Source organism: Macadamia integrifolia, unplaced genomic scaffold (genome assembly GCF_013358625.1).
Source record: "Macadamia integrifolia cultivar HAES 741 unplaced genomic scaffold, SCU_Mint_v3 scaffold2239, whole genome shotgun sequence".
Taxonomy (NCBI): domain Eukaryota; kingdom Viridiplantae; phylum Streptophyta; class Magnoliopsida; order Proteales; family Proteaceae; genus Macadamia; species Macadamia integrifolia.
Window position 1 is genome coordinate 7,742 of NW_024868586.1, and position 22,453 is coordinate 30,194.

The 22,453-nt window shown below is 42.2% G+C and overlaps 1 protein-coding gene across 3 annotated transcripts in view; it reads right to left on the reverse strand.

The window, feature by feature from the left end:
* LOC122066112 (protein RFT1 homolog) overlaps positions 1-19,698 on the reverse strand; it is a 25,605-nt gene extending 5,907 nt beyond the window's left edge. For 2 of the 3 annotated variants that reach the window (XM_042629930.1, XM_042629933.1), the window contains exons 1-6: positions 19,291-19,628; positions 19,090-19,169; positions 18,336-18,430; positions 16,518-16,678; positions 16,217-16,368; positions 325-443 (exon numbers count right to left, since the gene is read on the reverse strand). In XM_042629930.1, coding sequence (XP_042485864.1) covers positions 325-443; positions 16,217-16,368; positions 16,518-16,678; positions 18,336-18,430; positions 19,090-19,169; positions 19,291-19,372 — 689 coding nt within the window. In that variant the 5' untranslated portion in view covers positions 19,373-19,628. Of the gene's footprint in view, positions 1-324; positions 444-16,216; positions 16,369-16,517; positions 16,679-18,335; positions 18,431-19,089; positions 19,170-19,290; positions 19,629-19,680 lie in introns of those variants that run through there. The other variant, XM_042629932.1, reaches the window with a different exon arrangement.
* Positions 19,699-22,453: the final 2,755 nt, after the last annotated feature.

Here is a 22,453-nt window from a genome sequence, read left to right on the forward strand (position 1 = left end):
GTTGGGGTGGCATCTGAAGCATATTTCTCTACCAAATGATTGGAGATACATATGACTTCAGGAATGTCAAGGGAAAGGGAACCCACCTCCATTTATTCTTTGATGCTCAATGTAATAATAAGATGAGAAATTTTGAAAATAAAAATAGAAGGAACTATGACTGGTACCAAAGTTGAAGCTTTTATCTACTTTTGAGCTATCTTAATCTCATGTATGATTTATTTTCTTCTTCATTATAAACTATAGCATCATCATGTATCGGATGGCCAAGCTAAAAGCATTCACATCATTATTGAAACGAGCAGTTTATAAATAGAAATGTACCTGAAGGGGAAAAGGTCTGAACTTCTCACCAGGTGTGTGAGAAAAAAATAGCCCCAATATCCTAAGAACAAGCAAGCTCCATATGCAGTCTGTGATAATGCAAATACAATCACTTTTTCCTGTGAAAAGATTAATTTATCATGGTTAAACATAAGCCTTATATAAATAAGGTCAATTAGCGATCAGAACAAAATTCAAACTGTTCCAACCAATCCATATAAAAGCATATTAGCAGCAATGTCTACCAACAACCTGAAAGGAAATATTCCTCTGGGTCATGGGTTTATGAACTCCTCTAGCAGACGCTGCAATTGAAGGAGCTGGTCCTTACTATATGAAGAATAGGGGAAAACTGGACTTGTACCACAGTCTCTCCTTTATTTATAATAAAATACTAATCTTAGTACTTACATGAGTCTAAGTTAAGTAGCCCAAATATAGTCCTAATTACATGCGTTATCTAACACCCCCCTCAAGTTGGTGCATGGATATCACACACACCCAACTTGGACAAAATAAAATAAAAGGATTTACTACTAAGTCCCTTTGGGAGAACATCTGCTAAATAATCTTCACTTCACACAAAAGGAATACAGATCAATCCTTGCTCTAACTTCTCCTTCATGAAATGCCTATCGATCTCGACATGCTCGGTACAATCATGCTGAACAGGGTTGTGTGCAATACTGATGACTGACTTATTATCACAATATAGTAACATTGGCACTTGGATGGACACACTTAGGTCATGAAGGAGACTCTGCAACCAAAGTAGCCGCAAATCCCATGTGCCATAGCTCGAAACTCAGCCTCTGCACTTGATCTAGCCACAATTGACTGCTTGTTACTGCGCCACGTAAGTTACCACCAACAAATGTACGATAGCCAGTAGTAGAACGACGATCATTTGGAGAACCTGCCCAATCAACATCAATGTACGTCTCAATCCTCATGTGATCTGTAGGAGAGAATAAAATGCCGTTTCTTGATACTGTCTTCAAATACCTAAGAATCCGGTTCACAGCATCCATATGTGATGAATAGGGATCATGCATGTACCGACTCACCAAACTTACTGCATGAGCTATGTATGGTCTTGTATGGGATAGGTATATGAGTCTTCCAACTAGTCTTTGATACCGACCTTACCAACAGGTTCACCTTCCTTGCTTCTGAGATGAGAGTTAGCCACAATAGGAGTATCCGGGGTTTACACCCTAACATGCCAGTCTCTCAGAGGAGGTCCAAGGTATATTTTCTCTGGGAGAGAACAATACCCTTGGTTGAATGTGCCACCTCAATGCCAAGAAAGTATTTTTGCCTTCCTCGGTCCTTGATCTCAAACTCCTTACCAAAATAGGCTTGAGCTTAAAGATTTCATCTGTATCATTATCAGTAACAACAATATCATCCATATATACTATCAGCACTGTAATCTGATCACCCACCCTTTTAATAAATAGTGTATGATCAGCACTACTTTGTGTAAAGCCAATAGCTATCACAACCTTGTGAAAGCGACCAAACCATGCCCTCGGAGATTGTTTCAATCCAAACAGAGTTCTCTTCAGTTTACACACCTTGTCTTGTGTTTCTGAACTAGAGTATCCAAGTGGAATGTCCATATACACCTCTTCAGTCAGCTCTCCATGAAGGAAGGCGTTCTTCACATCCAGTTGTTATAGCTACCATCCTTGGTTCACCCCACAAGAGATGATAATTCGAACTGTATTCATTTTTGCTACAGAGGCAAAGGTCTCCTAGTAGTCAATCCCATAAATATGAGTAAAGCTCTTTGCCACCAGTCTTGCCTTGTATCGATCCACAGTCCCATCAACATTATGCTTGACCGTGAACACTCATTTGCAGCCAACTGGTAGCTTTTGCAGGGGAAGAATAATCAGATCCCATGTGCTATTCTTGTGAAGAGCTCTCATCTCCTCATTCATTGCCTCCTTCCACTTAGGTTCTATATTTTCCTCCTACCAGGTTTTAGGAATGGAAATAGAAGACAAGGAAGACACAAATGCACAATATGATGGGGAGAGAGCATTATATAACACCACATTAGAAATAAGATGCTGAGTACAAATCCTATTACCTTTTCTATGAGCAATAGAAACATCAAGAGACTGATCAAAAGTGAGGGGAAAGGTTATACCTGGAAGAGAAGACTTACGATTAGGGGGCAATGGAGTAGCAGTGGTAGTATGAGTGGTAGTTTCAACTCTCCTTTTTTTTTCGAGAGAACACCTGTATCACTGAACCATCATGTGTTTTCTGCTGAATCTATGGCTCCTCCTGAATGGGAGCCTCCTGCTCCTAAATTGATGGCTCCCCCTGAACAGTAACCTCTGGACCAATGGGAACCTCTGAACTAGTAGTCTTTATTCCAGTATCCCTCTGAGTAGCACCATCATCTATGGTAAGGTGCCAAGGACCAATGAGTTCATATTGGGACAATAAAACCACTGTTAGTAAGGGCTACAATCTTGTGGAATATGGCATTGCTTGATCAAGGAGAAGCTGAATAACAGACATATTAGACCCCACATACGAAGATGACAGACCAACATGTCAATATCTTAAAAGAAGAAATATATAATCCACAATTTCATGGTATCTTAGGCAAGCTGATGTAGATTAAGAGAGGTTCCAGCACAAGTATTCAAACTGGAACAAGCTCAAACCCTAGTCTAATGGTTTAAATAAGTAACTTTTATGTTTTCTGTTGTAATGGGACTATTTTGAAAGCCCATATATGAAATGAAGGATAAGCAAAGGCAGATGTTAGTTCTACAATTATACAGGCAAGGTTTAGAAAGGGCAGATCACACGTTGGGAAGGCAATAGAGAGGTCTACAGTTGTTTTGGCTGGACAAAGACAAAGACTGAAAAAGATAGTGACTAAGTAGAGAGGTAGAAAAAGTGTGAGAGCTTCTACGAAGAAGCACATGCAGAGGACCAAGCCAACTGGTCAGTTGAGATGGAGAAAGAGGCACACATAAGGATATGCAGTTACACTTGCCACCCTCACATCACCTAGACAAGGTGTGGGAATGGGAACACCTCCCAAGCACTAGGTGCACCTCTGTGCACAAGAAGAGAGGGAGCTCACTAAAGATTTATTAGTGCCCCCAGTAGGACTCAAATTATGGAAGCAGAGTTCTTGCAGTAATACTTGGATTAGAGACATCAGTTGATGCACAATTCCTTTGAATGGTTTCATCTTGATAGAGCATTCATCATATGGGTAATTCAATGTTAGTCAAAGGACAGAGTAGGTGAAGATGTCAATGATGGTCAGAGGTATGCAGTTGTGAGTATAACAGACAACAATCAGCTTTTGTATGCATCAGTATGAGTCAGAGATTCAGTTGGTATCAAGCTCAGTGGTAGTTGTCAGAGTGCAGTTTTGCGTGATCATGGTGATTGTTTGACTTTGACAAAGTTGAATATTTCAGCACAAGTGACAAAGGGAATGATATGTTGTGTAAACTGGATGCAGAAATTTATGATAGGAAGCTGGTGAATTGAGCAGTTGTGTACTGCAAATTGTTCTTGATGGTGTATATCAAGTTGAGGCAACACTAGTACTGGAGAGCAGCGTTGAAGCGGATATGAGGTCAGTTGAGCAATTGAGATTTTAACTCATAGGATAGAGAATATGTGTATGGGCAATCCTATGTAGTTTGAACTCTCACATCTGTAAGATTGGGAAGATGCGTATGGGCACTCCTATAGATGCTTGTATCTCACACTGAGAAAGATTGCTCTAGAGAGATGTTATAGTTATTTGATACTGAAGTCAAAGAGGGAGAGTTATCAAGTTGAGGTATTGATTTTGAAGAAAATTTTGCTCCAGTGGCAAGACTTGAGACTATCAGAATGTTTTTGGGTTTGTCAGTGTACAAGGGGTTCAAGGTCTATCAGATGGATGTCAAATCAGTTTTCCTGAATAGAAACTTGGAAGAGGTTTATATAAAGCAGCCTGATGGGTTTCAACTGAGTGAAGAACCTTGTGCAGATTGAAGAAGGCATTGTATGGTTTGAAATAATCTCCAAGGGCATGGTATTCTAGATTGAACTCCTACTTGTGCAAGTTGGGTTTCAAAAAAGGTCTAGTGGACAATAATCTCTATATCATAACTGAATAAAGCAGTCAGTTAGTGGTGGATGTGTATGTAGATGACATCATCTTTGGGGCTCACAAAGATGAGTTGTCTAGAGATTTTGAAATGAGGATGCAAGATGAGTTTGAGATGTCTATGTTGGGTGAACTGTCATTCTTCTTAGGTTTACAAATTAGTCAAAAAAAGGTAGGCATCTTCATATCTTAGTCCAAGTATGTAAGGGAGATGTTGAAGAGATTCACCATGGAGGATTGAAAGCCGGTTACTACACCTATAATGACTAGGTGTAAGTTGAGCAAGGAAGATGACTCTCCATCAGTTGACCACACCTCGTACAGGTCAATAATTGATTGTCTGTTGTATTCGCCAGCTAGTAGGCCTGACATCTTATAAGTTGTGTGCATAGTAGCCAGATTCCAAGTAGGACCAAAGGAAACACACGTAGCAGCAGTGAAGAGAATTTTCAGATATCTGAAGGGGACTAGTGAGTTTGGGTTATGGTATCCAAAGGTCAACTTTCTCATATGCAGATTGGACAGGATGTGTGGATGACAGGATGAGCACTACTGGTGGTGCCTTCTATTTGGGAAGCAGCTTGGTGGCTTGGCACAGCAAGAAACAAGAGTTAGTTTCTCTTTCAACAACAGAGGCAGAGTACATCGTAGCTACATCCTGTTGTACACAAATGTTGTGGATAAAGCAGATGTTGAAAGATCTGAGTGTTGAGGTTGACTAACCAGTACCACTGTATTGTGACAATACGAGTGCTATCAACATTTTCAAGAATCCAGTGATGCATTCTAGAACGAAGCACAATGTCATTCGGTATATAGACAAGGTGATGGAAAGTGAAGTAAGAATGGAGTTCGTTCCCACAGCAGAGCAAATGGTTGATATCTTCAATAAACCACTTCCCAGAGATCAGTTTGAGTTCCTCAGACAAAAACTGAGAGTGGTGGTTCATCCCAAGAAATAGGGGCTTAGGGAGAGGGGGAGCAAGTTGCTAGATGTTGCTACCCGTATTGGACTCGGGGGGAGTCCATTGGTTCACCCTTTGTACTTGTTAAAGGGGGAGAGTTACTCATTGGAGCTTTGGAGAGTATTGGTGATAAGGCGGTTACCAACAACTCCAAAGGGGGAGATTGTTGTTTTATAGTTGTCCTTGTCGGCAACATCGGCCATGTGGCGGTGATGACATGGCCAGTTTGGGTGACATGGCTGAAAGTGATGACATAGCAGCGTCCAGTGTCATCGATGACATAGTCAAATGGTGTGCATAAAATAGATTGATACATCCATAGCACGTGGTACGGGTTTTCGGCTCAAAACTAGCAAAATTGGCCTATTTACGCTCAAGGGAATTTTCAACAATGAAAACGACATTTTTGGAACTATTTCTCATGAAAAAGATAGATTGTAATTTATCTAGTCTAATGCTTCTAATTTCATCGCGTTCCGATACCATATAAAGAAGTTACGGCATCTGCGATCAAAATATAGCTTTGTAGCAATCGGGGGCAATTTTGGCATTGAAGATGATTTTTTTAAAGAAACTTTCTCCATGTAACAATACGACAAAAATCCAATCTTTCCAACGCTTTTGATTTCGTAGCGTTTGGATTCCGTATGTGAAAGTTGTGACATTGGAAAGGCTAAGGGCATTTTAGTCTTTTTACAAGGATGAGTCAAATGATTGGGTCTTCTATGAAGTTGTAGAGCGTCGAGTCGTGGTTCCAACGCTTTTCGTTTCAGCTAAATCGGAGTTCGTGTGAGGAAGTTATGAAGGGTTCTACGGAACCGATTCAAAATGCCAAACCGGAAAATCCCCAGTTGCTCTCGGTGTTGGGAGGATTTTCCAGATTTTATTTTTGAAATTTCAGGGGTTTTTGTGAAATTTTCAAGAGGCTGTGGGGGTGTTTAGCACTTGAAATATGAAGGCAGGGGTTGTTTGTAATATAGAAGGCTTAAGGATTTGGGATAAGACGGTTGTAGACTTGCCACGTAGGAGCGATGCCCATCCAAAGGCTGCTGAGCTTGGGCACTAACGCGGTGGACCAGATGCCATCACGAGTTCACCCATTGGTTAGGTGCATAAGTATTGATGCTCTGGAGCTGCACTTGATCAAGGCGTGCTGTAGTGTTTCACCCGTGCATAGAAGGTATTATTTAGATTCTAATCTCTAAGAACTTATGAGATTGATTTTGAATCTAATCCAAGAGAAGCTGATCCAATGCCTGAGAGATGCTTCACCTTTTTATAAGTAAAGGAGACAAGGCTCCTTAAAAGGTGCTGCCACAACCAATGACAATTCGACAACCAAAAGGTCGCTAACATGCCTACATCAGCATGATGTCAGTAGGTCCAATCAATGCTTTAAAGATTCTCATCTTATGGTGCTGATTCATTGACCGTTTGACGAATCTAATGGCTGATATTAAAGACTTATGTGATCCCAAATCAACAGCCAGATCTGCGCCGTTGTTGCGCGTGCCACCAGCGTACACTATGCCTAAAATCCGAAGATTCTATTTTCTAGCTTTCTGGTTTGCCCAACTTCAAAGGGCCATATCTCCCTCATCCCAACTCCAATTTGGGTGATCCAAATTGGAGATTCTTCATAATTCTGAGCTCTACACACCAAAGGGAAGAGAGTAGGCAGAGGGGTTGCAGAGATAGCCAAAAAAACTAGTTGAAGCTCGTGGAAGGCTTAGGGTTTGAAGGAAGGATTTTATCCTCTTGCACTTGAGTTCATAGGCTCCATTAAAGGCTTAGGAAGCTGCTGTAATCTAAAGCAGCAAGCTCCATTGGTAGTTGCCAAGAGAAAGAAAAGGAAAAGGGAAAAGAATAAAAGAAGAGGGAGATAGAGAAGAAGTTTTCCCGTCTCTTTGTATGTCTTAAATGCCTCTCAAGAAAGATTTTCTCAAGCCCATTAATGGAGTTTGATGGTTCTTGTTGAGAATATTATTTCTCCATTAAAGCTATATTTACAAGGAAGACTAGAAGAGGAGAAGTAGAGAGAGACGGAATGTGTGTATGAATGCCATTGTTGCTACATTGAAAGCAAAGACAGGAGAAAAGAAAGAAGAAGAACAACCTAGAATTTGATTCTTATGAGTAGTTTCAATAAACCAAAGTGCCAACGGGGTTGAAGTATTGGCGGCACCAAGACAACGTGGTTGTGGTCCGCATCAAGTGGAGATCGATGTCACCGCATCTCCGGAGGTTGCTCCTTGCTAAGGTAACCTCACTTTTGTCAAATTTTCATTATTATAAATCACTGTAGGCAAGATGTTTGATAAAATGCCTAAATGATAATTGTAATCTATTTTGGGGGAAATTTGCATGTATAAGTGCTTCACTATAGGACATTGTTATAAGCCCAACCATATTTTTGTAATTGGTGCTCAGTGGCTGCTGGACACAGGGGTTGTGTGTTCCTTGGTAGTTACTACTACCTAAACTTATTTGCCGTGGGTCCGACCTCTCAGATCATTCTGGGAAAACTAGGGAATGTGTTCCCTTGGCTGTGGGTGCAGTCACAATTAGTATTGAGTAATGTTAAGCCCAACGGTGGGCATTACTCCGTGCATGTAGGCAACTACCCAAAGCACATAGTTCTTGTGTTGTGGATGTGTATACTCGTATTTGTATTGTAGATTGGAGTGCTTGGTTGCAGGATGAGTGTGTACATTTGGTAGACCTGGCAACTTGATGGTGCAGCGTGGATGTGCATACGACTATTTATGTATGACACAGTGATTGTCGTGTGGGGTTTATGAGATAGCGCTGGGCAGCAATACAGTTTATGTCAGTAAGTTCTGTGCAGCAGTGAAAGATATCAGTAGTTCACATAGCAGCTATTGGCAACATCAGTAGACTGACTGAGAGTGAGCCACATCAGCTGGTGACCTGGCAAATAACCAGCTGAGGGAAAGTTTTTGGACACATTGATTCACCCCCTCTTAATGTCAATCGGGACCCAACAATGCATTAACTGATGTCTCTAATCCAAGCACTATTGCAGGAACTCTACTTCCATAATCTGAGTCCTGCTGGGGGCATTACTAAACCTTTATTGAGCTCCCTCTCTTCTTACGCACACAGGTGCACCTAGTGCTTGGGAGGTGTTCCCACTCCCACACCTTGTCTAGGTAATGTGAGGGTGGCAAGTGTAACTGCATACTCCTCTGTGTGCCTCTTTCTCCATCTCAATTGACCAACTGCCTTAGTCCTTGGCATGTGCTTCTTCTTAGAAGCTCTCACACTTTTTCTGCCTCTCTGCTTAGTCACTGTCTTTTTTAGTCTCTGTCTTTGTCCAGCCAAAACAATTGTAGACCTCTCTGTTGCCTTCCCAACAGATGATCTTCCCTTTCTAAACCTTGCCTGTATAACTATAGAACCAACATCTGCCTTTGCTTTCCAGATTATGTTCATTGCTACCTCACCCTTTTTCTTGATCTGTTTGACTGATGCATGTATCTTCTGTGTGTCCTTTATTTTCCACACTTCATAAAGCCACTTGAGACTGGTCACTAGACTATGGTTGATGCTTCTTGGATTGCCTCTCATTAATTTTTCTTCTAGAACCTCTTTTTAACCTTTTGGTTCTAGATATTTGATAGTCTCTCTCCTCTTGTATAGTTGAGGGGAGAGTACTGCCTTGCAATGCTTGGCCCAATGTCCAAGTTGGATGTCTGCTCAGTGGTGCTATAGGAATCTTTCCTCCATAGCTGGGAACTACTCTGGATGTGCACTAAGCTCTCATATGCCCATATCCACTACATCTGTGATAATACCCTTGAAAGTGTGATTGTATCACTGGGGATTGCCAATGCAAACTCGATAGAACATTATGCGTATAGGTGGAAATCATCTGCCTCTGCTGAGAAGTTACCTGTTTAGGCCTCTGATGACTGAACCTGCTGAACTTCCCTTGCTCAATTGGTCTCTACTGATAAGCTCTCCCAAAACTGCCATAACCACCAACTTTGCCACTCTACGTCTGCTCTCTGTATCTTGTGAATTGCTCCAAACTATGTCTAATGTGTATGAGATCTCATCTCACTACTATGCCTCTGCTCTCTATTCCTCTGTCTCCTCTAAGCTCTCTTCTGTGTCTTTCCTGTAGTCTGTCTCTGTGGTCTGATCTCAATTGGTCTCTGTAGCTTTCCCTGATGACTCATCCTGCTCTATTATAGAACCAGAGCTGATGATTGGTGACTTTTGACAACTCACAATCTGAGCTGGATGTCTGTCAGTCTCAACAACTACAGGTGAGGTGGCTAATTTGCTCCTCTTTAACTCTGCTAACTGAGTCTAAAGGGTTGTGATCTCTGCCTCATGCCTATTGCACATCTGACACTACAACCTAAGCTGAGTCTCAGACTCTGATAGTTGTGCCCTCAAAACTATGACTATCTTCAAGGTTGCCACTTCTCTCGTCTTTGTTGATGAACTGTGCTTCTAACGCTGAAATTATGAAGCTGCACTCCCTCACATGTGTCTTCAAACTAAATGTGATCTCATCCTGACCTGCAGTCATCTCTCCAACCATGTTAACCTGTGCCTCAACACACTCAGATCCACTAGTGGAGCACTCATCTAAAAATCTTCTCTCAACCTCTAATGTAGACTCTGACTCATATAACTGGTCTGCTTTGAGTGTTGACTTATCTCCATATAGACTGTATAGTCTCTCCCATATAGCCCTAGCTGATGTGCATGAACTGACTTTGACACTCACATTGTCTGCCAATCCATCCAACATAATTTCTATAGCCCTAGAGTCAATACTGGAGTCTGCACTCCCATTAATCACTGCACTCCATAGATCATATCCCAATGAGCCAATGTATGACTTCATTAATCTCCTTCAAAATGTAAACTCTGATCCATCAAATATAGGAGCTCCAGAAGTAGACCTGTCACCAACAACCATCTTCAACCAACCGGATCACTCAGAGCTATTAAGCTATCTCAAGAGCCCTAGCGCTGATACCAATTGTTAGGTCTCAATTGACACTGAGGGAGGTGAATCAATGGGTCCAAAAACTTTCCCTCAATTGGTTTCTTGCCAGGTCACCAGCTGATGAGGCTCACTCTCAGTCACAGTCTACTAATGACGCCATTTGAACTACTGATATCTCTCACTGTTGCACAGAACTTACTCACATAAACAGAATGCCCAGAGCTGTCTCAAACGCCACATGACAATCACTGACTCATACATACATAGTCGTATACACATCCACACTGCACCACTAAGTGGCCAGGTCTACCAAATGTACACACCTATCCTGCAGCCAAGCACTCCAATCCACAATACAAATACGACCATACATATCCACAACACAAGAAATGCGTGCTTCAGCCAGTTGCCTACATGCACGGAGTAATGCCACTATTGGTCTAAGCATTTACTCAATATTAATTATGACTGCACCCACAGCCAAGAGAACACATTCTCAGTTTTCACCCTTGACTTACAAAGGCTAGGTCTTCATCCCAGTTTTCCCAAAATGATCTGAGAGGCCACACCCATGGTAATTAGGTTTAGGTAGTAGTAACTACCAAGGAACACACAACCCTTGTGTCTAGCACCCATTGAACACCAATTACAAAAATAAGGCTGGGCTTATAACAATGCCCTATAGTGAAGCACTTATACATACAAATTTCCCCCAGAATAGACTACAACTATCACTTAGGCGTTTTATCAAACATCTTGCCTACAGTGATTTATAATAATGAAAATTTGACAAAAATGAGGTTACCGTGGCAAGGAGCAACCTCCGGAGTTGCGATGCCGTCGATCTCCACTTGATGCGGACCACAACCACATTGTCTCAGTGCCACCAATACTTCAAACCCGGTTGGCACTTGGGTCTATTGAAACTACTCACAAGAACCAAATTCTAGGTTCTTCTTCTTCTTTTTTCTTTCCTCCCTGTCTTTGCTTTCAATGTAGCAACAATAGCATTCACACACACACACAAACACACTCCTCTCTCTACTTCTCTTCTCGTCATCCCTATAATACAGCAATGGAGAAATAATATTCTCAACAAGAACTATCAAACTCAATTAATGGGCTTGAGAAGACCTTTCTTGAGAGGCATTCAACACACACACACACACAGGGGAAAACTTCTTCTCTATTTCCCTCTTCTCTTCTCTTTTCTCTTTCTTTCTCTTGGCAACTACCAATGGAGCATGCTGCCTTAGATTACAGCAGTTTCCTAAGCCTCTAATGGAGCCTTTGAACTTAAGTGCAAGAGGATAAAATCCTTCCTTCAAACCCTAAGCCTTCCACGAGATTCAACTCATTTTTTCCGCCACCTCTACAACCCGTCTGCCTAATCTCTTCCTTCTGTTGTGTAGAGCTTGGAATTGTGAAGAATCTCCAAATTGAATCACCCAAATCGAAGTTGGGATGAGGGAGATATGGCCCTTTGAAGTTGGGCAAACCAAAAAGCCAGAAAATGGAATCTTCGGATCTTAGGTGTGGCATACGCTGGCGGCGCAGATTTGGCCATAGATTTGGGATCACATGAGTCTTTAATATCAGCCATTAGATTCATCAAACAGTCAATGAATCAGCACCATAAGATGAGAGAATCTTTAAAGCATTGATTGGACCTGCTGACATCATGCTGATGCAGGCGCGTCAGCCACCTTTTGGTTGTCTAAATGTCATTGGTTGTGGCAGCACCTTTTAAGGAGCCTTGTCTCCTTTACTTTTAAAAAGGTGAAGCATCTCTCAGCCATTGGATCGGCTTCTCTTGGAAAAAAAAAAAAAAAAAAGGCCGTTGCCCAGTGCACAAGGGCTTCCCGCACTTAAGCAGGGTTATGGGAAAGTATATAGGTAGACAGCCTTACCCCCTTTACGAAGAGGCTGGTTCCCAGGACTCGAAACCGCACCACTGCATAGGCGGAAAGAGCCCTTTGCCATTGCTCCAAGCAACGACCCCTTCTCTTGGATTAGATTCAAAATCAATCTCATAAGATCTTAGAGATTGGAATCTAAATAATACCTTCTATGCACGCGCGAAACACCACAACACGCCTTGATCAAGTGCAGTGCCAAAGCATCAATACTTATGCACCTAGCCAATGGGTGATCTCACGATGGCATCTGGTCCGCCACGTCAGCGCCCAAGCTCAGAAGCCTTTGGATGGGCATCGCGCCTACGTGGGAAGTCCACAATCGTCCATCCCGAATCCTTAAGCCTTCCATATTACAAACAGCCCCTGCCTTCATATTTCTAGTGCTAAAACACCCCCACAGCCTCAAGTCTTGAAAGTTTCACAAAAAAACCTGAAATTTCAAAAATAAAAACTGGAAAATCACCCAACACCGAGAGCAATTGGGGATTTTCCGGTTTGGCATTTCGAACCGGCTCCTCGGAAACCTTCATAACTTTCTCATATGAACTCCAATTTAGCTGAAATGAAAAGCGTTAGAACCACAACTCAACACTCTACAACTTTCCAGAAGAGACAATCGTCCGAATCAGCCATGTAAAAATACCAAAATGCCCCTAGATTTTTCTGATGTCGCAACTTATACAAAATCGAAACGCGACGAAATCAAAAGCATTAGAAAGATTGGATTTTTGTCGTATCGTTACACAAAGAAAGTTTCTTCCAAAAAATTTATCTTTAATGCCGAAACTGCCCCCGACTGTGACAAAGCTATATTTTGACCGCGGATGCCATAACTTCTTCATACAGTATCGGAACAAGACAAAATCAAAAGCATTGGACTAGATAAATTACAATCTATCTTTTTAATGAAGAAAATGTCTTCCAAGAAATATCACTTTCACTGCCGAAAATGCCCCTGAGCATAAGTGGGCCAATTTTGCCTATTTTGACCCGAAAACCCATACCACCTACCATGGATGTATCAATCTACTCTACGCACACCATGCGTCCCTATTATCTCATCGGTGACATCGAACGCTTCCATGTCATCACTTTCAGCCATGTCACCCAAATTGGCCACGTCATCACCGCCACATGGCCGATGTTTCCAAGAAAGACAACCATAAAACAACATCGCCATACGAATTTAACTAGTTAGTTGTATCTAGTCCTCAAAAGTATTGAAATCTTTGGGGTATCAATAGCTTCTTAGGGATGTCAATAGATTAGTTTCATTGTTAGTTGTGAAAGACCTTGAAACTGTAAAGTTCATTATATCTTGAAAAGTCCCAATATAAGTCCTTGGAAATGAAAGGTCATTAAGTCTAAGAGAAAGTCCCAACGAGAGTCTAGACTCCTCCCAACCACTCTATAAAAGAGCTGCTTGTAAGCATTTTGAAAAAAGATAAGAATCTGAATGAAATTGAAGTTATACAATTCTTCTCTGAGAAACAGAACTTTAGTGAGATTCTGCTCTTAGTAAGAGGCTGGGGTGATTGGTGAGATACTAGCCTAGGCTTGGGGTGGGACTCTTCAAGTCATATCATTCTTCTTCTATCTTATTTCCTCTATTCTGTCAATGCAATATAAAGTATGTTTTGAAGCTGTTCAGTTGTTCAATCATTTATTTAAAGGTTAGTTGAAGTCTTGAAGCTATTCCCTGTTGTGCATCATCTCTTATTCAAATCTGAAAAAGGAAACTTGAAGATCAATTTTAAAATAGAGTTCTACAACAGAATTTGAAATCAAACAAGGGGAATTGATAGAAAAGTCTAGCAAGGTCTAAGCAGGAAAACTGCTCATCATCTTGATATGAAATTAAGTAGAAACTAGAAATTGAGACATTCCAGCAATCAAGTAAATCACAGAGTGCATAATTTAGGAATTTCTTACCTGAAACATGAAAGAGAATAGATAGAAGAAAGACAGTAGAACCATTTTCTCCTCCTAAACCGAAGATATAAAATCCACCAGCACCTCACCTAGAATCCCCGAGATTCTGCTACTATATCCACAGCAGCCTCACTCAGAATCCACTGAGCACCACTCCTGAATCCACAGAAGCACAGATCTGAAATCCACAGAGCCAGCAATGCAACAGCTTCTATTCACCAAAAAATTCAATTGGTAGAGCTAAAGCATGGTTGTCAAGGCATCGCCTTAGTCGCCTAGGCGGGAGCCTTCAATGCGTTGTTCATGTCACTTTGTGTCCAGGCCCCCTCCAATGCCTTCAGCCACCTAGATGTCATGACAACTACGTTGTAGCCACTTACACTTATTTGTAGAATTAAGTAAAGCTGTCTCAGACTCAGCATAGGAGAATCCTGAGCCAATTCAGATGAGAAAAGTAAAAAACAAGTCGCAAAATGAACCCCTCCCCATCGACCAGCTGCTATGGAGGAGAACTAAACTGATGCAGGAAGGAGTATCTAACATACTCTCACAAGAGAAAAGAGGCCAGCAACAAGCCCAGCTTAAGGCCTAGCTTGACTAAGTCATGCTTGAAATTAGCAATAGGAATATTTCATAGTTAGACTAGGATCTGATTTCCTACTCAGATTAGGAATAGATTTCATTCATTTCTATATAAACTTGTAAAGCCAAGGGTTCCTCACGATTTAATGAATTTGAAGCTTGAAGTTATGCAACTCAGCTGTGAGATTCAGTCAGCTATGGCATGAACCTAGGACAGAGGGAATCTGATCCTGTGGGTGGATCTTTCATCATACTTTCATCATACTCTTTTTATTCCAAGCCAGATACTGATTTTTCCTCCATTGATTAGCTTTGTTGTTTTAGATTTATTCACTGGTTTGCTTTAGATTTCATCATCAGATCTGGTTAGTAATACTGGGGATCAATTCCTGGTACTTCAAACATCAATAATCCCTGAGTTAGCCACTGGCGGCACCCCTGTTTTAACCCAGTTTTCTGTCAGTTTTATTATTGCACCCAAGACTGATTTACTTTCTAGGTTGGGACACGCTTTTGGGGACTTCAAGGCCTTCCTAAAAGGAGCACTCAACCAGAGTTGGAAGACGATCTGACCAGCAGATCTGCCGCTATATAAAATCACCTGAATACAAGCAAGGACCAGGCAAACAAAAAGTTCCAGCAACTCTTAAAGTCTGAAATTTTGGATTCTCAATAGCAGGTACTGGATTCTTCAGAAAAATAACCCCATCCCCAAGGAAGGGTAGAGACTATGAATGTAACAGAAAGAAAGCATGTATTTGATCATTTAACATGTCCCCCGAGCATATACGACATACTATTATAATGGGATTCATCATGCTTATCCCACTCCATAGGTGGAAAAGAGCCAAGGAAATGAAGAAACTCTCTCTCTCTCTCTCTTAGTGACTGCATTTTCATATTCTTGCAGATCATTGCATTTTTTTTTTTTTTTTTTTTTTTTTGGTGTGGTGGGGTGGAACATTTAACATTCTAATGGATGACACACAACTATAAATATTTTCAAATGGTAGACAGCAAACCATGGCCAGTATCCCATAATAATATAAATCAGATTCTAAAGTAATTACGAGTTTAAGAAAGGGGAGAGGGCTCTCTGAGCAAGCGGCATCGAAGAGTGCACCACTGAGGTACAGCAAAACAGTATTGCACATTGGAGGGCAACAAGGTCATTTTATGTGAAGAGGAGAGAGATAGAATCAATGATGCTAGTGTACCCCACCCCAGTGTCTCAGAGAACCTTTTCACTTTTGAAAAAAAAACAGAAGGCTGTATATTCTGTTCCTCATCTATTAAAACATCAATCCCATAATACCATCACATAAAAAATATCGATGAACAAATGCTTAAAACTTACCATATTAGTCTGCTTGACAATGAGGAAGTAGAGTGTCATGCAACGCGAAAGAGTTGCCACAGTTTCAACCATTAGACGCAATTCAAGGAGAAGCAAATTCTGTGAAAGAATGTACAAGGGTTCTGCTAGTAGCTCTAATATGCACGCAAATCCTGCCATATAAAATTGTAGATCTCATTTAGCAAGTTTGGACCTCAGAACGAAAAACATGCAACAGTACCCCAGAACGCACCAAAGTGGATAACAAAAAGAGGGGGGGAGATGGATAACCCAAACATAGGACAGGGAAATTAGGAAGTACCATGAATCAAGATAGCTTGTCCGTAGGAATCAGTGAATTTTAGAGCCTGCCACCAGAAGACAGATATGCATGCTACAAATGTGAAAAGAATTCCAATTGGGAAAGTCATCCATGCTACTTTCAATAGCTTCACAGCATTTACTCCCATTTGTGCACCATCACTGCAAGATAAAAGTAGTATCTTTAAAATGGTACATAGTAGAAAACAAATGGATATTTTCTTTTTTTTATTTTTCTTTTTGCTAAGAATCAGCAAGAGTATATTAATATAAAGGGCAGATGTACAGGTAAATTCCGAGCAATCCTAGACTGAAAAAATAAAAAAAATACAAGGCTCCTTGATTCTCCACCTTCGGCATTGCCATCAACAAAGGAATCAGGGAGACCCAAATAACTTAAAAGAATAACCTTCGGCAATCACCATAGCCATCAGCACAACTAGAAGCCATCACAAATGGATAAATTTATAAATATTGAATGTGATCCAACAAGAAGGTTGAATATGACCTAAAGGTTGAATATGACCTAAGAGCCAATCCTATCGGACCAGTCAAGTGACAGTTCATATGTACCACAAATGTGCCAAATGTATTCGCTTTCAATTATGGGTTTTAGTAGCTGTAAAAAATCAGCTAGTCGACTACCAATAACTGAAATATCCAGCCGCAAAGAAAGGATAACTCAATACACTCTATACTTGATCACTAATGTGCCACATACGGATTCACTAACACAAATGATGTATAACAAGGTGAACCAGTAAAAAAGAAGTTGATTATCAACATATCCAAGCCATGTGAGCATTCCTTCAAATGGCATGACACTACCTATAAAATATTGGTGCCTCTGCCAGCAGTGCTACACAATGCGCCAGGGGGGAAAGAACAAGGATGCAAGTTGCAACTACACTACCTATGGTTGAAAACTTTAATTTTTTGTTTGCTTAGAGGTACCAGCACTTCAAATAAGGAACTAGGCACTATAATCTTTTCCAAACTATAATGGAAAATCATAAAGGAAAAACAAATTTGATCTTAAGTTTTGGCTTTAAGAGAAGTAATCTTAGGAGATTTTTATTGAATAGTATCTTAACCATCCTTTCCCTCATGTCTTCATTATCATCACCCTTTATTTATTCCAATGAGGTCCACTACTTCCTCTTTTTATTTCTGTTCACAATGAAGGTTGTTTTTTCTAACATTAATCTACATTTTTATAAGAGTTTATAATACAATAATTAAAATCTCCTTCTTCCCCCGCCAGAGTTTCCAGACATTGACTTGATGACACTGATACTAGTAAACCATGTAAATGGATAACACAGAAGCAGACAATTAAGAGATGGCAATATATGATAAGGGATCTATCATTGATAAGATACACAATGGTCTCCTAATGGCAAGGGTTGCACAAATTTGCAAATCCATAAAGCTATTCTTTTTTGGGTTTTCATACTTGTTCATCAATTTCTAGTCTGTTCAACCTGTTTCTAGTGACCAAAAATCTAGCAGCATTTACATGTTAAATTTTAAACTTGAATAGAAAAATGCAACCAGTAAATCCTATAAGTTGGACTGAGTGCAAAAAGTAGAACACTCACTACCAACATCAACGATGATAGAGTGGGATATGTGCACAATAATTGCATTGAGAAAGAAATAAATCAAGTAAATGAACTAAACCAAAAGCAATAGCTCAGAAGTAACTCTAAGAAACATGTCTAACCAAAACTGTCGAACCAACAAGCAGAAATAAATGGCATTGCACCTGAAAAAGAAGATATAGATATTCACGTAAATATATGAAGAAAGAAATTACCATCTAATATCTGCCCTCATGCAGGCTCGCCGAAAGCCCTCCCTACTTAGAAACAAGATAGACGTGACAAAAAGATGAAATTGTACTGCAAAAAGCTGCACCCATTACAAGGAAATGATTTAAGAACCCAATACATGTCACAAGGACCCAATTTAACAGGAGACGGAAAGCAAGAAAATCTATAGAGATGAGGATTTTAAGGGGAAATATAACATTTAGGAAGGAAGTCACAAAGTATGCATCAGAGTATTCCATAGAACCACCATGGTAATCAATAAAAAAGCTCCAAGATTCATATGACGAAGCCATGGCCAGATGAATTAATTAGATGACTTTGCCTCGGGACTATTAAAACAATTAATACAAGAGCTCATGTTAGGGTTCTATCGATAAAAAACTTACAAAGACCACAACATGACCAATCACCAGTGATATTCACAATGAACGCAAGACAAGTCAACATAAAGCTAATTTAAGCATTGATCAACACTGAGCCACAGGTCAGGCTACTTTTTTTTTTTTTGATAGGTCAGGCTACTTCACAGTTCCCATTATGTAAATGTTAAAGAATTCTCCATGTTTTGCTCAAACTGAAGTACTGAAATGTAATGGTACATTCAAACCAACAAAGAAGGGGGAGGGGGGGAGGGAAAAGATCTGAAGTTGTAGTGATGGAAGCATAGTTGTGATAGAACTAAATCAACCAAATCACTAATAAACAGAATTAAGAAGTAACAGAGAGATTTTCTCCTACCGCATAATCCTCTTCCGTAAGGTGTCTCACAATCCACGTATTGAAAATAAAAGGGATTCCCCTCGATAAGAACTGCGTGGCTGAGTTCCCAAACATGAATAAAACGATTAAACCTTATGATTAGTAAGCAAAAGTTTTGAAATCGAGAAAGAAAATTAAAAAAAATAATAATAAAAGATATGACATAAATGCAAAACTAACCCAACAGATACTTGAAAGTCCGGGCAAGTGTGGTACGGTCACCATCTCCGGGCTTTGAAGATCTAAGAGATTCCTTCGACATCTCAAAGTGTTCAGAAACCCTCTCCCTCCGCAATGGCTGGCGATCAAAACCTCAAACTGAAAGCAACCCAGAAACAGACAACCATCACATGCTCCCAACTCCCTGATAGATCAAAAGTTGATTCTCCTAGGGAAAACCAGTATAATTTAAAAGGTTTCTGATTGTTACTGCCGAAATCGCCTATGAGTTAATCTTGCACAAGCACAGAAGGCAAAGGCCTAGAGGTATCTTCAGGATTAGTCCTCTAAGGCCTAAGTGTGACTAGTAGAACAATGTGTTCACAGGAATAATGGTGGGTGTTGACATACCTCCTCTGGGTCCCTTTTCAATTTCCGGTTGTTGGGCCTAGGGTTTCAGAAACCCCCTTCGAGAATCTTCCCCTCATGTGATTTGGAGCCTTGCTGCTTCAGGAACCTTCCCTTCACATGGTTTGGAGTCTTGCGGCCTCTATCGGATGAGCGACATGCGTCCCTCCCTCGGTTGCCACGTGTCCTCGCTTTATTCGATGACAAATTTTGCCGTATCAGCAGCCCCCTTACTTCCACTTGGAGGCTCATTCAGTGGGAGTAACCATCTAATTTATCTTGAGTGCCCTTTCAGTCTTCGGTTTTGGTGTTCATCCCAAAAACATGGCCTTCGGTTGGTTATGTTCGGTTCTGGCCTGAGACACCAACCGAGGTTCCGACCTTCGGTCAAGTTCACTCAGCTTTGGCACGAGCTCCTAACCGAGATTGTGACCTTTGTCAAGTTCACTCGGCCTTTTCCTGAGCCCCCTACCGAGGTAGTGAACTTCGATCAAGTCCACTAGGCCTTTGCCTGAGCTCCCAACCGAGATTGTGACCTTCGGTCAGGCCCACTCGGCCTTCGCCTAAGCCCCCTACCGAGGTTGTGACCTTCGGTAAGGTCCACTTGGCCTTTGCTTGAGCTCCGTACCGAGGTAGTGACCTTCGGTCAGGTCCACTCAGCCTTTGCCTGAGCTCCGCACCTGAGGTTGTGACCTTTGGTCAGGTACACTCGGCCTTTGCCTGAGCCCCCTACCATGGTATTGAACTTCGGTCAAGTCCACTCAGCCTTCGCCTGAGCTCCCTACCGAGATTGTGACCTTTGGTCAGGTCCACTCGGCCTTGGCATGAGCCCCCTACCAAGGTAGTGACCTTCGGTCAAGTCCACTCGGCCTTCGCCTGAGCTCCCTACCGAGGTTGTGACCTTCGGTCAAGTCCACTCGGCCTTTGCCGGAGCTCCATACCGAGGTAGTGACCTTCGGTCAGGCCCACTCGGCATTTTCCTGAGCTCCCTACCGAGGTTGTGACCTTCGGTCATGTCCACTTGGCCTTTGCCTGAGCCCCCTACTGTGGTAGTGACCTTCGGTCAGGTCCACTCAGCCTTCGCCTGACCTCCCTACTGAGGTTGTGACCTTCGGTTAGGTCCACTCGGCCTTGGCATGAGCCCCCTACCGAGGTAGTGACCTTTGGTCAGGTCCACTTGGCCTTCACCCAAGCTCCCTACCGAGGTTGTGACCTTTGGTCAGGTCCACTCAGCCTTGGCATGAGCCCCCTACCGAGGTAGTGACCTTCGGTCAGGTCCACTCAGCCTTTGCCTGAGCCCCCTATCGAGGTAGTGACTTTCGGTCAGGTCCACTAGGGCTTCGCCTGAGCTCCCTACCGAGGTTGTGGTCTTCGGTCAAGTCCACTCGGCCTTTGCCTGAGCTCCCAACCAAGATTGTGACCTTCGGTCAGGTCTACTCGGCCTTCATCTGAGCCCCTACTGGGGTTGTGACCTTCGGTCAGGTTCACTCGGCCTTGGCACGAGATCCCAACCGAGATTGTAACCTTCGGTTAGGTCAGTACGAGTCCAGGCGTGGTGATACGCTCATGCGCTTTGCTAGAGTGTATTTCAGGAATTGTGCGTAGATGACGTGTACTGCATTTAATGATGCTGGGGAGTCGTATCGACGCACTATTGCCTACAAATAGTCACACTCTCTCATTTTGACATCTTCTACTCATTTCTCTGACCAATCGTCCTTCGTCCTTAACTTCCTCTGACTTTTGGTTCGGCCAGTCATTCAGAAGTAAGTCATGTCCAACTCTTTAGGTAGTGGCTCCTCATCATCCGAGGGTGTGGTCTCTAGGAGTCGTAGTCCCGATCGGGTCCGAGGGATGTCCTCGGATTCGTCCTCCAGATCCACATCTTCGAATGCCTCCTCGTCCTCTACCATCAGTGACATGAGTGGTGAAGGTATTAGGGAGGGGCTTCTCGACTCCAGGGCCCAGGCAAACGAGTCCCTAGAGGTCGAAGCCAGGAATATAGTTTCGACTATTATCGAAGAGGAGTTGATGGAGCTCCGAGTGTCATGTGGCATACCAGACGAGTTCATCCTTCGGGTATCGAGGCCCGAAGATAGAGCAAGCTACCTAAATCCTAAGGAGCTTTGCTTCTTCTGGATGCCTTCAAGGCCGGGCTTCAGCTCCCCCTTCACCCTTTCTTCAGCCAGGTGTTCCGGCACTATGGCATCTCTCCAGCCTAGCTGACCCCGAACGGGTGGCGGCAAGTCTTAAGTTTCATTGTCCGTTACCACCACCCGAGGGATTCCGAATCGATAGACTACCGCCCTCTAGAAGAAGTCCCTTACATTCTTTTCGGATATCGTCGCTAGTGCTTCGGCCTCTGCCCATTTCGTGAAGTAGTTTACCGCCACCACTATAAACTTTCTTTGTCTCGTGGCCAGGGGAACGGGCCCAGGATGTCCATTCCCCACATGGCGAATGGTATTGGGTTTGATAGGGATGAGAGCTCGGTAGAGTGCTGCCTGGGGGCGGGGGCAAACATCTGGCACTTAACGCACTTTCTGACGAACGATTCCGTGTCCTTCCTCATTGTCGACCAAAACAGGCCCTGCCACAACACTTTATGGGCCAAGGCTCGGTCTCCCAGGTGTTGGCTGTATATCCCTTAATGCACTTCTCGGAGTGCGTACTCACCATCGACAGGGTTCAGGCACTTGAGGTACGGCATGGTGAACCCTATTTTGTACAGCGTCTCATCCTTCAAAAGGAAGTGTGCTGACCGCATTCGTACCTT